This window comes from Lepisma saccharinum, chromosome 9 (genome assembly GCF_977018435.1).
Source record: "Lepisma saccharinum chromosome 9, izLepSacc3.1, whole genome shotgun sequence".
NCBI classification, from domain to species: Eukaryota; Metazoa; Arthropoda; class Insecta; order Zygentoma; family Lepismatidae; genus Lepisma; species Lepisma saccharinum.
The window spans coordinates 40,940,337-40,955,984 of NC_139237.1; the positions used below are offsets into that span (position 1 = coordinate 40,940,337).

At 39.0% G+C, this 15,648-nt stretch overlaps 1 protein-coding gene across 1 annotated transcript; it reads left to right on the plus strand.

Annotated features, from left to right (window-relative positions):
* The first annotated feature begins 527 nt into the window (after nucleotides 1–527).
* LOC145992403 (protein GVQW3-like) lies at nucleotides 528–1,223 on the plus strand. The gene has a single exon (XM_083128785.1). The coding sequence runs from the start codon at nucleotides 528–530 to the stop codon at nucleotides 1,221–1,223; it is 696 nt and encodes a 231-aa protein (XP_082984911.1).
* Nucleotides 1,224–15,648: the final 14,425 nt, after the last annotated feature.

Here is a 15,648-nt window from a genome sequence, read left to right on the forward strand (position 1 = left end):
AATCACCCCACATAGTTATCTTCTCTATTATTTCTTCCCCTTTTTTATTCTATTAGATCTTTCCGTTCTCTACTATATTAGCTATTTCCATTTTCTACTCAAATAGTTATTTCCGTTCTATATTAGCACCTTCCGTCTTTTACTATATTAGTTCTTTCCGTTCTTTACTCTATTAGTTCTTTCCGTCCTTTACTCTATTAGCTGTCTCGTTCTCTACTCTATTAGTTATTCCCGATCTCTACTCTAGCAGTTCTTTCCGTTCTTTATTAGATCCTCCCGCCTTTAACTCTATTAGTTCTTAGCGTTCTTTATACTATTAGTTATTTCCGTTATTTACTCTACCAATCCTCTTCTTTCTTTACTCTATTAGTTATTTCCGTCTTTCTCTATTAGCTCTTTATACTATTAGTCTCGTAGCCTTTCCTATTTCTTGCTGGGCCTCTCTCGCAGCGGCGGTTGGACGCTCTGAATTAAGAGGGTCAATCAGTGGAGAACAGGCAACCTCGTATATCTATCTCAACGTGTAGATGCCGCGGCTAAACGAAACTCCTGTCACTGGAACCGGGTTCCGTTGTCGCTCGGTAGATGGCAGTCGCGTCGCAGCTTGTGTGAAGCAGTGCGAGTGTTACCCGTGTTGTGCAAACGTGCAGGAACATATCATGGAGGCCAGTAAGGAAGAGCAGCGAGCAGTCGTGCGTTTCCTGTTGGCGGAAGGCGCTAGTACGCGAGACACTCACCGTCGAATGACGGCAGTGTCTGGGGAACATTGTGTATCTCTGTCCCTCGTGAAGGAGTGTAGTCGGAAGTTTCGCGAAGGAAGAACGTCACTGCAGGACGATCCACGACCTGGACCATCTGTCACTGTCGCAAATGCTGACCTCATCCAACGTGTGATTGACACCATTCAACAGGATCGACGGTGTATAGTGGAGCACGTTGCACAGATCACAGGGGCATGTCACGGCACGGTGTCTAACATCATGAAACGCCGCCTCCAGTATCAGAAGGTGTGCGCACAGTGCGTTCCCCACAACCTGACCGCAGAACAGAAGCTGTCTCGCATGGGAATTGCACTTGAGATCCTACTTCGATACAACCAGGAAGGTAGTGATTTCCTCTATCGAATTGTCAAAGGGGGTGAATCCGTGTGCCATCTGTATGAAACGCAAAGTGAGCAGTGGAAGCACCCCACTCGCCAACACCGAACAAATCGAAGGCTATGAAGAGTTCCCACGGCCACGTGCTCCTCACAATGTTCTTCCACCAAAAGGGGCTACTGCTTATCGAATTTTGTGAGAAAAGTGCAACCGTTACCTGCGTGCCGTATACAGAAACTTTAACGCGCCTGCATCAGGCCATCAAATTCAAGAGACCAGGTTTGCTGTCGTCCGAGGGGGCGGTGTTTCATGATAATGCACGTCCGCATGCGGTCAATGTTGACCGGGAACTGTTACACAGATTTCGGTAAGAAACACTCCAGCAACCACCGTATACACAGGACATGTCCCCGCGCGAGATTATGTCATCTTTGGTGAAATGAAACTGACACTGCGTGGTAGCCGGTTCAACTCGGACGCTGAGGTAAAGGATGGATGCAGTGAGTGATTGGTTGTTGCAGCAACCTTCCACCTTATACGAGGCTGCCAATCACATACTGCCAGGACGGTGAAACGAATGCCTCAACGCCTACGGGGATTACTTTTAAGGTGAGTACATAGTTTTATAGTTATGCAGGCCCTGACTGGCCCTTATATAATCTTGCAATATCTTCCGTCTATCAGATAGATTATTCTGTAAACCTAATTTTAATACTGGGAATTTTTCTCCGTAGACGTGGAAATTGGAACTATTAATCCAAATCCCATTGTGTACATATTTATAAATATATTTATATTTATAAATGCCCTGAGGGACGTTTTTCACAATTTAGCTTTTACTTTTATCGAGGAAGGAAAAGAAGGTTGCGTGGAAAATAAAACAAAATTTTTTCAAGCCGTATATTTTGTTAGTGTAGTTTACAGAATATTCTACCTTATAGACGGAGGATTGGTTGGTTGGTTGATTTGGTCTATAAAGTCCATTTTATGCACAGTAAGGCTAATCGGGACTGGACCTACAGCTTAAAGTGGGATCCGAACCACTATGTGTCTCGAATCCGGAACCCCTTGATTACAAGGCGACAACGATAGACGGAAGATATTGCAAGATTATATAAGGGTCAATCAGTGGAAAACAGGCCATCTTGTATAACTATGAAACTATGTACTCACCTTAAAAGCAATCCTCGTAAACGTTGAGGCATTCGTCCCACAGTTCCGGCAGTAGGCCAATGGCAACCCCGTAGAAGGTGGTCAGTTGCTGCAACAACCAATCACTCACTGCATGAATCCATCCTTCACCTCAGCGTTCGGGTTGAATCAGCGACCACGCAGTGCCCGTTTCTTCTCACCAAAGAAGACATAATATCACGGGGACATGTCCTGTGTATTTATTAACCAATCACCTATAACAGAGCGAATGCTCCAATTACAATAGGCTATATACAGTATAGTTTACATAAATATATAATACATGATGCAAACACATAGTAATTATTACACAAAACATTAGATAAATATGAATACAAAAAGTTATACAAATACAAAAGTTACACAAATACAAAAAATTACATACATATACATATTACAAATTTTGAACAGAGGAGAAAACTAAAGGACAGAAGAAACAAAACATAAACAAGTAACAAACTATAAAAGCTTGAGAAGAATAAAGAAATTATACGAATACCACTATTTAAATAGGAAACAGGAATAATCAATACAAAGCAAAAGTTCAAATTTGAATTCGTTTATATGTATACAAAATTTGGAAAGCTATAAATTGTATTTGAGACTATAAATAAATCACTCTAGAATTAGATCTGTTTTATTTGTATATTATATCTAATACGTTGTTTAAACTATATAGATAGTTTTTAATATTAAAAGCAAAATCCAAATCAATTCCATTCGGGACAATATTATTATGTTTACTTAATAATCTAATGATTGGAGAATTTTGATGGAATTTTGTGTTTGATTTATTGCAGTAAAATGGTTGTCGTACTCTTAATACCTTATAATTGACGTTAAAGTTTATCAGCTGTATAAGATTTTCACACTCAAGTATACCATTGACAAGTTTGTATAGGAATATATGGTCAGCCGTTTCGCGTCTTCGTTGAAGTGTATCACATGAGAATTCATTTAGTAATTTAATATAGGAGATGCGATCTGCATATGAAGATCTCTTGTATTTTTTGTAGTAAATATGTCGTAAAAATTTTTTCTGAATTTTTTCAATTTTATTGATATGGCATGAGATATATGGGTTCCATACCGTACTCCCGTATTCTAATTTTGCTCGTACAAGATTATTAAATAAATATACTAAAGAGTTGATATTAAATAAATCTTTGGAGTTTCTTAAAACAAAGCCAAGCATTTTATAAGAGTCGTTAACTACTTTTTCAATATGAGTATCAAAGGTGAGTTTGTTGTTTAACCATATTCCTAAATCCTTGGTAATGCTTTTTCTACTTAAAGAATTACTGTTAATTATATATTTGTGAGTGTATCTCATATGTCGTCGAGCAAAAGAAAGTACAAAGCATTTATTGACATTAAAAGAAAGCTTATTTGTTTGTGACCAAACGCAACATTTATTTAAATCGGATTGGAGAGCTTGACAGTCAGTCTCATGATTTACTCTCTTGTATATTTTTACATCATCGGCAAACAATAAGCACTTGGAGTATTTAATTGTTCGTGGTAAGTCATTAATATATAATAGAAAAAATAAAGGGCCCAAATTTGAACCCTGTGGTACGCCAGAGTGCACAATAAACGGAAAAGAGGTTACCTGATTATATGTTACAAATTGGGTTCGATTACTTAAATAGGAAGCTACTAGTTTTAATAAACTTATGGAAAAGCCAAAGTTTTATAATTTCTGAAGCAAAATTGAATGGTCTAATTTGTCAAAAGCTTTGGCAAAATCAATATATATTACATCTACTGGGGATCCCTCATTAAATGAGTCAAAAACAAATTGGGTTAATGTGATCAAGTTAGTTGTAGTACTTCTGTTCGGGTAAAACCCATTTTGCTCTGTAGTTATAAATGGTTTGACATGGTTAAATATTTTTTTATAAATAATTTGTTCAAATATCTTAGACGGAGCGGATATAAGAGATATAGGTCGATAGTTTTTTACATCACAAGCATTACCAGATTTAGAAATGGGGATTACTTTACTAATTTTCCAAATATCGGGAAATATTTGGGTTTTTAATATCTGATTAAATATATGACAAAGTGGTATGCGTAATACGTCAGCGCAAGCTTTAAATATATAAGTAGGAATTTGATCCGCACCACTAGATTTACTCGATTTTAATTTTTTTACAGATTCGTTATAATCATCATTAGTTACTGAGTGAATGTTAAGACATGAGTTACTTCAGTATAGGAAGGTTCAGGAATTGAATATGATGAGGGAGAAGAGGAATACACACTGTTAAAATACTTAGCATAGGAATCGGCAATTTCCTTGCTGGACTCAAGATTTTGGGCTTCATAAGTCATTTGTTTCTGTTTACTTAAATTTCTCTTTTTGTTTTTAATGAAATTCCAAAACATCTTTGAGTTATCAGTGATATTTTCTTCAACATTTCTCAAATAAGACTTGTATGCTTTACTTATCATACTCTTTAAATTCCTACGTGTCTCTATAAACATAATGTTGTTATAATAGGATAAGTTCTTCCTTTTCCTATAATATTCTTTGTTCTTTATAGTTCTTATTATTTCAGATGTGAACCAGCTTGGATATGATCTTTTATATCTTTTCCTTTTAGGGACATACCTACTTATAACTGCATCTATATGTCAAATCACAAACCCTGACACCTTCTGTAAACAAAACCACCTGCATGCAGAAAGCATTGCAAACTCATAGAAGTAAAATAATCCACACGAAAATCCAGCGTTGTTACAGGATTCATTACGTAAGGTAAAACAATGGCAAATTTGTAGTATGGGATACGCTGCCGCAAATGACGTCTCACTTTAAACCCAATGCTCTTTCTTTTTTTACTTATTGCTTCACCTTTATGGTTAACTCTTTGCACCAGTAATCATTTCCCATAAATTTGGCTTCTTTCTTTGAATATATTTTACTTGCATTTTTTAGACAAAATGATATAACATGGTAATGTATATTTCTAAGGATGATATAGATAGGAGTGTATTTGAAATTTGTTTGTACATTTTATGTAAATTGTATCTTATGTAACTAAAATATATAATGGGCATAAACAGCCATATGCATCGCTGTAAGTCCAATAAATATATTGATGATGATCAAAACAAGACAAAAAGTTCGTAAATTTATTGCGGTTGGAAACTTTGACAAGCATCCTAATAACGATTTTTGTTCCGCCAAATATAGTGCACTTCGTAAAATAACTTGGTGACATCGCAAGGCAGGATAAGTGTGAACATTTTGTAGTAATATAACTTTCAATGAGCTTAGAGATTTGTGTACATAATGATATTTTATAACATTGGTTATTTTCTAAAAATAATCATGTGAACAGCAAGGAAGTAGTGGAACTTAGTAATATTGCCTGACTTATCCTTAGAAAAATAACATGCCGAGTTCTATGCGTGAGGGAAAGTCTCAGTGTTCTCCGAGCTTGTTTTCAAAACACCAGCAAGGGCAGCCTTTGCAAAGGGGTGAGAAACAGATTCTACTCAATATTTATGTAACGTTCTGTCAGTAGTATCCTGAGAAACCAGTAAATGAAGTGGTTAAGTTGGTATCCCAGTGCAGTGGTGTGTCAGTGTCTGCAGTTTTAAGGGTTATGAAAGAGAGAATGACCGGGAGAGTAACAATATATGCGGCTGCATATTCGTCTGATGTTTTGAGAACGGGTTCTCACATTCAGAGGCTCTTAGATAAAATGAATAGGTGCGGCGAACTATGAGTGTAACAGCAGATGATTGCGGTCATGGATCAGCTGACGCGGAGTGATACATCGAATCGGTGATCCGTTTGTTTACAGAAGGTCTCAGGGATTTTGATTTAGACCTTAGTAATGAGTAGAATTGTGATAATGCAATATTTGGATTATGATATTTAATTATTTGATCCCAATTTACTTTCTCCAGGTCCTTATATAGGCCAAGAAAATTCGCTTTTGAATAATTATAAGTGGGTACGCCACTGATCTTTTCTCTGAATTTTATAAAAGAATTTACAATTTCGACAATCAATGCAGGGTGATGGTAATCTTCAGGTACAATCGTATCAGTAGATCTAATGACATTAATATTAGTTAAATTAGTTAATACTAAATCTAAGGTTCTTCCATTGCCATTCCTAATACTATTGGAAGAATGGAGATTAAACATAGAAAGAAAATTTGCTAATGCTAAACAAATACGATCACCTTCCAGTAGATCATAATCTGGACCAGTTACAAGAGGTAGATTAAAATCACCAATAAGTATAATATTATAAGGGTTGAAATTAATGACATCTTCAAATTTTACAAAAAAATCATCATAAGTTTCAATTTTTGAATTTGGTGGAAAATATACTGAGACAATAATGTAAACATTTCCGTCTATTACAACCTTAATACAAACCACTTGTACGTTGTCAATGTTAAATTCAATTTGTTGAGCACGGAAGCAATTTATATACGGTACGGTGTTTCTTACCGAAATTTGTGTAACAGGTTCCGGTCAACATTGTTCGTTTGCGGGCGTGCATTATTATGTAACAACACCACCCCAGACGACAGCAAACCTGATCTCTTGGATTTCGTGGCCTGATGCAGGCGTATCAAAGTTTCTGTATACCGCACGCCAATAACGGTTGTACCTTTCTCACAAAATTCTATAAGCAGGAAGCCTCTTGTGGTCGAAAAACAATGTGAGGAGCAAGTGGGTGCAGGAACTCTTGTATAGACTTTGATTTCTTCGGTGTTGGCGAGTGGGGGTGCTTCCAATGCTGACTTTGCCGTTTGGTTTCAGGTTCATACAGATGGCACACGGAGTCATCCCCCGTGAGAGTTCGACAGAGGAAATCACTGCCTTCCTGGTTGCATCGGAGGATCTCAAGTGTCATTCTCATGCGAAACAGCTTTGTTCTGCGGTCAGACTGTGGGGAACCCACTGTGCGCACACCTTCCGATACTGGAGGCGGTGTTCACTGTGCCGTGAATTTCCCTGTGGTCTGTGCAACGTGTTCATGTTCACCGTCGATCCTGTTGAATGGTGTGATTCACACGTTGGATGAGGTCATCATCTGCGACAGTGACAGACGGTTCAGGTCATGGATCGTCCTGCAGTGACGTTCTTCCATCGTGAAACCTCCGACTCCACTCCTTCACGAGCGACAGAGATACACAATGTTCCCATACACTGCCGTCCGCGCACTGGCCCCTTCCGCCACCAGGAAACGCACGACTGCTCGTTGCTCTTCCTTACTGACCTCCATGATATGCCGGATGGCAAGTCCGTGTTCGTCTGCACTTAACACGGCTCACACTCGCACTGCTTCACACAAACTGCGACGCGAGTGCCATCTACCTGGCAACAACGGAACCCCTTTCCAGTGGTAGGAGTTTCGTTTAGCCACGGCATGTACACGTCGAGATTACGAGGTTGCCTGTTCTTCACTGACCAACGGGAAGAATTTTCTTCCTGCTAGCTCTTCACCTATTCGGAGCCTCCAGCCGCCGCTGCTCTCTCGTCCCTTACGTCACTCGCTACGGCGGGCCGTCCTCCGTGGACACTCATACGCTACACCACCCGACACAATGTCTAACTCCGGGGGATTCATCCCCACGCGGAGGTAGGGATCCGGTGGGAAGGAGGGTGGAAGGCGGAGGTACCCCACGCCCTTCTCGACTTGGAAGTCCCCCAACGTCCAGGATCTCCTCCCCAGTGTTGGGTTTCTCCCCTCCCTGGGGAAATCGGGGGCTCTTAAGGGTCCTGAGGTCTTCGAAGGAAGGCCACGGTGCCCAGAAGTAGCGTATACTGAAAATCTGACCTGGTTTGCTGCACAATTCTTATTTATTGTATATACAGTATTTATTATACGTTAATTAGATATAATAAAAATAAAACACCAACTCAGGAATGCGAGGGAAAGAAGCAGAAGTCCGACAATTATGGTATTTTGCGGCAATTTCTATTCATATGAAAAGAATTGGTTTACCTGTAGTAAGCCAGTTAACATGGAAGAATACGCCACTGGCGCTCAGGGCACCCCAAGGGGCCAATTTGGTCCTAGAGGGGTCCACGAGGCCCTCAAGAGAATTTAGGGTGGGGGTGGGGTGAATGAGTTTGAACTCACCAAAATGTCTACGGTTGAGGAGCCTCTGAGAAAGTGGATCCCCAGTCCGCGGCGTCATGGGAAGGGAAAATGGTAGATGAAGAAACGGCAAGGGCAGGGATCTGCGTCAAAGTATTCAACTATCAAGGCCTCCACATCCAGGAATGCAGCATGTGCAAGTAAGTCTAAGTTTGTAGTGGAGTAGTAATATGTAGGCCTTGAAAAGAAGCAAAAAGACAAATATAGAAACTGAAGTTTATAGTCTCTCTCGTGATTATAACGTAGCTTCAGTGTTCCAAAACACGTTTCAGTTGCTTTGTAGAGTAATATTAGTATTTAGTTTAATTTTGAAGAGTGAGGAGAAAATTGCCGTTGTTAGATAATTATTGAAAAGCACTCTGAAATTCCTGGAGCTTACACTCTATCCTGAAATGCAAGCTTGCATCGTTTATTGTTCCCTTCAAGTTTACCATTTTCTGACCTGTCTGCCCAAAGGGAATATCAATTATAGAAATTTAAGACGTGTTTTAATGAATCACAACATCGGCAATTTACTTCCGACTGTACGTAGAGTGGCGCATAAAGGTGGGTAAACAGGTACGTTGTACCAAAGATTATCTGTGGTTGTACCCAGTTGTCCAGGATTTGCGAAAGGGAGAATTTCGAAACGTGTGAGAAACTATCTTCAAATTGGCGAAAGAGAAAATAATAATAATAAAACAAATTAAAATCAGCCATAATTTGGAAAAGAAAAGATATCAATATTATCTTGTGAATATATGTATATTTTCTAATTGTACGGTTGTTGTGCAAATTTACATTAATAATTGATAGCTCCGAGGTCTGTTATCAAAACTGAATACACACAAATACCAACTTTCGCACACATTCATATACGTATATTATGGAGGATCAAGTTGAACTTTATCCCTCTCAAATGAAAACATTTCCTGAGCCACTGTGTGCAGCGGTTAAATCTCGGCAATGAAAATTCCATGTCGTTTTAAATCTACTCACCAAATTCCGATCTTCCTTGTCACAGTCCAGGTTCCACATCTGGAAACTAGCCCAGTTTCATATGGTTCTGCTGTGTAAAGAACACGGATCTACAGAGTGGTCACAAAGTGAGCGTACCCCCTTTATTTTCTACACTACGATGGTTATGGTTGAATGCTTGATATGCAGACATACCTCATGATTTAAGAGTCCGGAACATCGGTATGGAGACAGTCATTTTGGTAGCACAGCCGAATTCTGCGCAATATTCTGTCTAATTTTTACGGAGATAATGCGGGGTGAAGGCATCTTCCACAGCTGCTCGTAACTCATGCGTTGTGCGATATCGGTTATTTATGACTCTTGTCATATATGAACCTCCCAAAGGTGAGGTCGGGACTTCTTGGATGCCAGGCTAAGGGAGCTGGATAATCTTCATATCCGCTTCCAATCCACTGACAGGGAAAGGGGCTTATTCAGGTAAATAACACACTTGCAACGCGAGTGTCGGAACATGGCGCAGAATTAGGATGTGCTACGAAAATGACTGTCTCCATACCAATATTCCCGACTCTTGAAACTATCAAGTATGTGTTCATACCAATTATTCAACCATAACCATCGTAGTGTCAAAATTAAAGGGAGGGGTACGCCCACCTTGTGACCACTCTGGTCATTTGTGCTAGGAATATCAAAAGTTCCGACTACTATACAAGGGGCAAGATTGCAGATTACTGTAGGCATTATATACGTGATTATAATGTGTGTTATTTTTGCCGTTAACGGTTGCTTTGAAAATAATTCATGTTCTTCTTTCAGAATCGAGATCGAGTTCCTTAAAAAAACAAAAAAAACACCGAAATGTCTTCACTCGCCTCTTCGAACCTCAGGATATACTTCTAATAACCTTGGCCTCAGGAAGGTTCACGTTCGGAAGCAATAAACTTTAAACAATTTCAAGTGTGCGTACTTTACAATGTGTTTTACTTTCGATATTTACAGTTCTGTTATTCTTGTAGGATAAGGTGAAAAACATAAAGCGAGATCTGTCAGGTGCTTCGGCTGTGCTGATTGTGTCGTAGATGTGACGAATTTCTAATATAACAAGCAATTTATTGCATGTACGTAGTAAAAGGGCTCCTGAGCAGCTCACTTTTGGTACGAGTCGTCCAGGGTTCGATTCTCGATGGGAGCCCCCGAAATTTCGGAGTTGACCCAGCATCGTGAAGATAATTGGGAGCTATTTGATTAAAAGAAGTAGAGGCCTCCTGTCTCAAATGCCAGAAAAGGGCTGTGATTGGAATTCAAATTCGACGCACTGACCATACATTATCGAATGAAACAGACACTTAGCAGGAGCTCTTACTCCATTGAATTTATTTTACTTTAGGAAACATTTGAAAATGTTTTAATTTAACTTTCAATCTTCGCAACTGTTTTTCATCCAGGTTTGGATGTAATGCCAGTCTTTCTTATATTTTTGAGAAGAGCAGGCTCCTTACACTGCTTTTGAGGAAGCTTTTAGTTTCTCCTTTCCTTTTTAATGTGCCGGCCTCCTGACAGAATGGTTAGCACAGTGCGTTACGACACCAGGGGTCATGTCATGGGTTCGAATTCCGAAATGGTTGCTTTGTGTGACTGTCCCTTGACCAATTTCATCATATAATCACTCATCCTCATCTTTGCGATTAGCCAAAGTGTCAGAAAAGCGAAGTAAAATAAATAAAATCAATCAATCAATGAACCTTTTTAAAGCGTTGTGCATGTTCTGTGCAAGATACTCTGCAACCTTGCACTTTTACCTTTACTCAAGGGACTCTTCACAGTCACCTGGATTTTCTCTCGCATTCTTTGAAGAGTAAACAATGGCCATTTGTGTCGACGCACACAAACATTTTAACTCGCTCGTTCACCTGAAAAATGTATGAATTCAAATTCTTCAACCAAACCTGTAAATAGTTTTTAAAATAGTTACAATGCAGCAGGCACTCTTACGTTTGATTTAAATTTCCCTGACTTTTTAAAGACACCACTGATATTCCACGACTTTGTACCTCATCTTTAGGCTTTTCCAATTTGCTTTTCCCTAACCTTCCACAATAGAGACACGGAAACTCCTGAAATAATTTAGAAATATGTATTAACGTGTCTGCACACATGATATTTAATATTATTCACTATGGCCTCTCACGAAATATAATGTTAAAACGTATGTTTTCTTTGTATTGAACAGACATATTTGGACTTCCACTGTCATATCTTTGTTACAACACTTTCAAAATTATAGTTCCTATAAATAAGAACGCTGTTGAATTGAACACGTTCGCAACCAGAAAATAACATAAAAAGCAGTGCAAAACAAGGGCGACCGCAGAGAGGGGCCAGGGTGAGCACTTGCCCCCTTGGAGATATGTGGAAAAAATTTCTTATAATTCGAAGAGTGAAATTGAGTAAAAACATTGATGAGGGCTGTCATGAAAATGATCTAATCCGACTGATTTGGCAATACTGCTGCCAAGTGTGTAGTTGCGCCAGAACCTTGAAACCAGTCTGAGCTTGCAGTTCCGGGAGCGTCGTGTTCGTGCCTGTGAAATGCCGACGAAAATTAACCGTTATTGAGAAGGTTACATCATGGTTCTTTTTCATGCACATTTTTCGTACAACCGAATAGTGAAACAGTGTTGGGAAAATGGTTTAACCATCGGAGTGATCGTGTAGAAACTAGGAGTGTGCGGGATCCCGAAAAGTCGGGACCGGGATCGGAAAAAAAAATTCCCGTCCCAATCCCGACTTCGGGAAATGACTTCCCGACTTTTCGGGATCCCGAGCAGTCGGGAAATACCGAATGGTCATTTTAAAAAGTCGTTAATTCTCGACTTCTGCATTGCAATTGTCTGGAACTTATCGGAAATTGTTTATTTTCATTCCAAAAATGCAAAAACAATCCCTTAAGTTGAAAATGACGTGTAGAATTCGAGATTTCCAGAGCGTCTGGAAATGGCGAATTTTTCCCGTCTCGAATGTCGGGATTAAAAAAATTTCCCGTCCCGACCAAAAAAAATTGTCCCGCACACCCCTAGCAGAAACATTTGACAAGAAAAGTATCTAATTTGTTCTTTCATCAAGGATTTTTCAGTATACAAAACAGACTCCTAATGAAGCGTTTGCAAAGGCCATGCTATCGTGGTGTCAGCATTGTGAAAAATGTGTACGTTTAGAGGGTGATTATGTTGAGAAGTGACAGCAGTTTCAGCATTCTGAGGTGAGTGCTTTTTTTCAAAATAAATTAAGGGGACCTTAGAACTTGAATGCACCTCGTATAATGATCACAATGCCAGAGGGGAGGGTATACTGTATGCCAGAAATCAACTCTATTGTTTGATAGTCCATAATTATTCGCGATTAAAATTATCCGATATGCCATCTGGTGAGATTTTCAGGAACCACTCCACGTAGGACACCTCGCCGTGTTGAAGCCGTTCAAAACATGGGGAACATGCGAAAAAGTAGCGTATACTGTTCAGTTTTTCGCTCTAAATCGTTTTGTGGTTCAGGACAAGTGAAAAGCTTATACTATGTGTTTTCCACCCCGTGGAATCAACAAAATGAAATGCTTAAATAAATCAGGGAAAACAGAACTGATTGACAAGATTGGCATAACTGAAATGCGGCAAGGAAATTACGAAGAATGTACGAGTCTGTTCACTCTATTTTCCGAAATAATCTTTCGGAAAGATGCCATGAAAGTAAGTTTTAAATTGTTCTTGATGAACAGTGCTCGAAAAATTTTCTTCAAAGCTAGGCGCCAGCTCTGGAAATCAGGCGCCAGGAAACTACCTACTAGCAATTGTGCATACTACAGAAGGTTTTAAAAGTCACACAACCCAAACTTTGAAAATGTATATCATGAAAACCGTGAGACGTATGTACACCAGGTTTTCTGCACTAAACTAATCATGTACGCTATCACTGGGTTAATAAATTTATGTTAGCATGTATCCAAATAAAAGCAATTACATTATTTTAAATGTAATGGCCTCGTCTGATTTTTTGCTGTCGCTGTTTTACCTGCGTGGAATCTTCTCTGCCAGTGCTACAGCAACGGGATCTGTTGCCTTTGAAATACAGTAGACTTCGACGTTGCCTGGTTCCTCCCAGAGTAGAGATGTTCATTATTGAAGATCAGGCACACACAGGAAATGTACTACGTAGAAATTTCCAGCGAAAAATGCATTAACATCTCTACGCTGGAAGGAACCAGGCAAGGTCGAAGTCTACTGTGTTTCAAAGGCAACAGATCACGTTGCGGTAGCACTGGCAGAGACGACTCGACACAGGTAAAACAGCGACAGCGAGAAATCAGGCGAGGGCAGGCAGTCTCAGTAGCTAGAGAAATCGTACGGTATGCCAGAGACCCAGGTTCGAGTCCTGGTCGAGCCTGCATTTTTTGCTGAAAATTTCTACGTACTAGCTACATGTCATGTGTGTGCCTAATCTTCAATAATAATAATACCAACTCTTAACAATTTGTGGGATCATTTGTTGGTGTTTGACTAGTCGTAAAACAGTTGCTTTGTGAGGTACAGCAGAAGCAAGGAATTTTTCTTGGAAAACCTCTTGCACATGAGTGTAAGAATGAGTAGTAAAATACTCTTCAGCAATGCACACGCGATGCTCCAAGAATACGCCATGCTGAATCAATTTGAAGAACAGGCATAGTCGCGTCGAAAGTGAGCGAAGAGAATTCAGTGTAACCAGAGGCAGACTAGGATTCTCTCAAGAGTCCAATTTCGGCACAAAATCTTGGTTTATGATTTTTCACGTATATATATAGCAAATACTTAGGCACATGTGCCGTGCGTCTGTTGACAATATTTCGACCTGCTAGCATTGCCATGTATGTCCCAAAAATTGTACTTTTTCACTCAACCCATAAAATCGTCAATAAAAATCCACCAAATGTTGCACATGATCAATATTGGTCGCAAATAATAGATTAACATAGCATCAGTCATCAGACATCTAATTATGACTCTCCGATAATTTCTTACGTATTTTTTCATTCAAAAGTGCATTTCTGGAATAAAATTTAACGGTGCCTTCCGCCAGTTATTAATTTATCTAAATTTTCTGTATGGAGAAAACTGATAATTTTAAGCATTGAAAAATATCTCAATGGGTGAGACTTTATAATGCAGAAAACCCGGTGTAAATATATCTTACGGTTTTCATGTTATACATTTTCAAAGTTTGGGTTGTGCAACTTTTGAAACACTCTGTATAATAAGCTGAGCATCACGGTATTCAAAACATCGCTACATCATTCGAGAAAACAGGAAATGGGATGTTTGGAGTCAAAGAGCAAGAAATTATTACTGACTCTCTGGAATGTTCACAACGTTGATTAAAAAAAATCATTTTCTAACTTAGAATCATCACAATTTTGTACATATTACAGCATAAGATCAGTCGCCAGGCTGAAATTTGTAGTCGCCCTGGCGACCGGAGTTTTTCGAGCCCTGTTTATGAATATAAATTATTTTTTTTCGAAAACAATGTATTATGTATGTAATTTAGAACAGGTGCAAGTCGATTAAGTGCAGAGATGAAAATAGTTTGAGAATTAATTAATGTCCGTAATCATAAAGGTAAATCAGAAAAACATAATTAACATGCTAATGTTGTTGTTTCATTCAGTATGTCAATTTTCAGTGAAGACTGAAAATAGCCTCAATGAAATTGTTGTTATTGTTATTATTATTATCATTATCCGGTGTTGTTATTAAACGAGCCTGCATCTTTGGGGAAAAAAACTGCAACAGCATGTTTTCATTTATTTCCTCCAAGCTTTGGAGTACAGGTGAATTGCTTTATTTTCAAATCATTTCTGAGAGCCCCAGTTAGGCAGTATACAATCGAGGTGGAGTGCAGATGAAACAGCACCGCTTTGAAAAACCAGTGCGTATACATTAGTTTTGTGTGCGTTTCCCGTGTTATTTTTATTATCATAATTAATGTTTCGCTCTCAGCACAGCTTCATCTTCATTATAGTTCCTGGAATTCACATCGCATTCGCAATATTTAAGTATAACGCGTAATTTAAACGTTTCTTCCATACCAGCAACGACAACACGCTGCTATAACGTACTACTATTGACAGCGGCGTGGCGTGCACGTAACCGGTGTTACCGCAGGTAACAGCAAAATGTAAAATTAAAAATTTGCTTCAATAAAATGATAACATTGTTAAATACGTTAACCAAT

Coding starts and splice junctions, on each gene's coding strand:
- LOC145992403 (XM_083128785.1), top strand. CDS start 528: ATGCCGCGGCTAAACGAAACTCCTGTCACTGGAACCGGGTTCCGTTGT.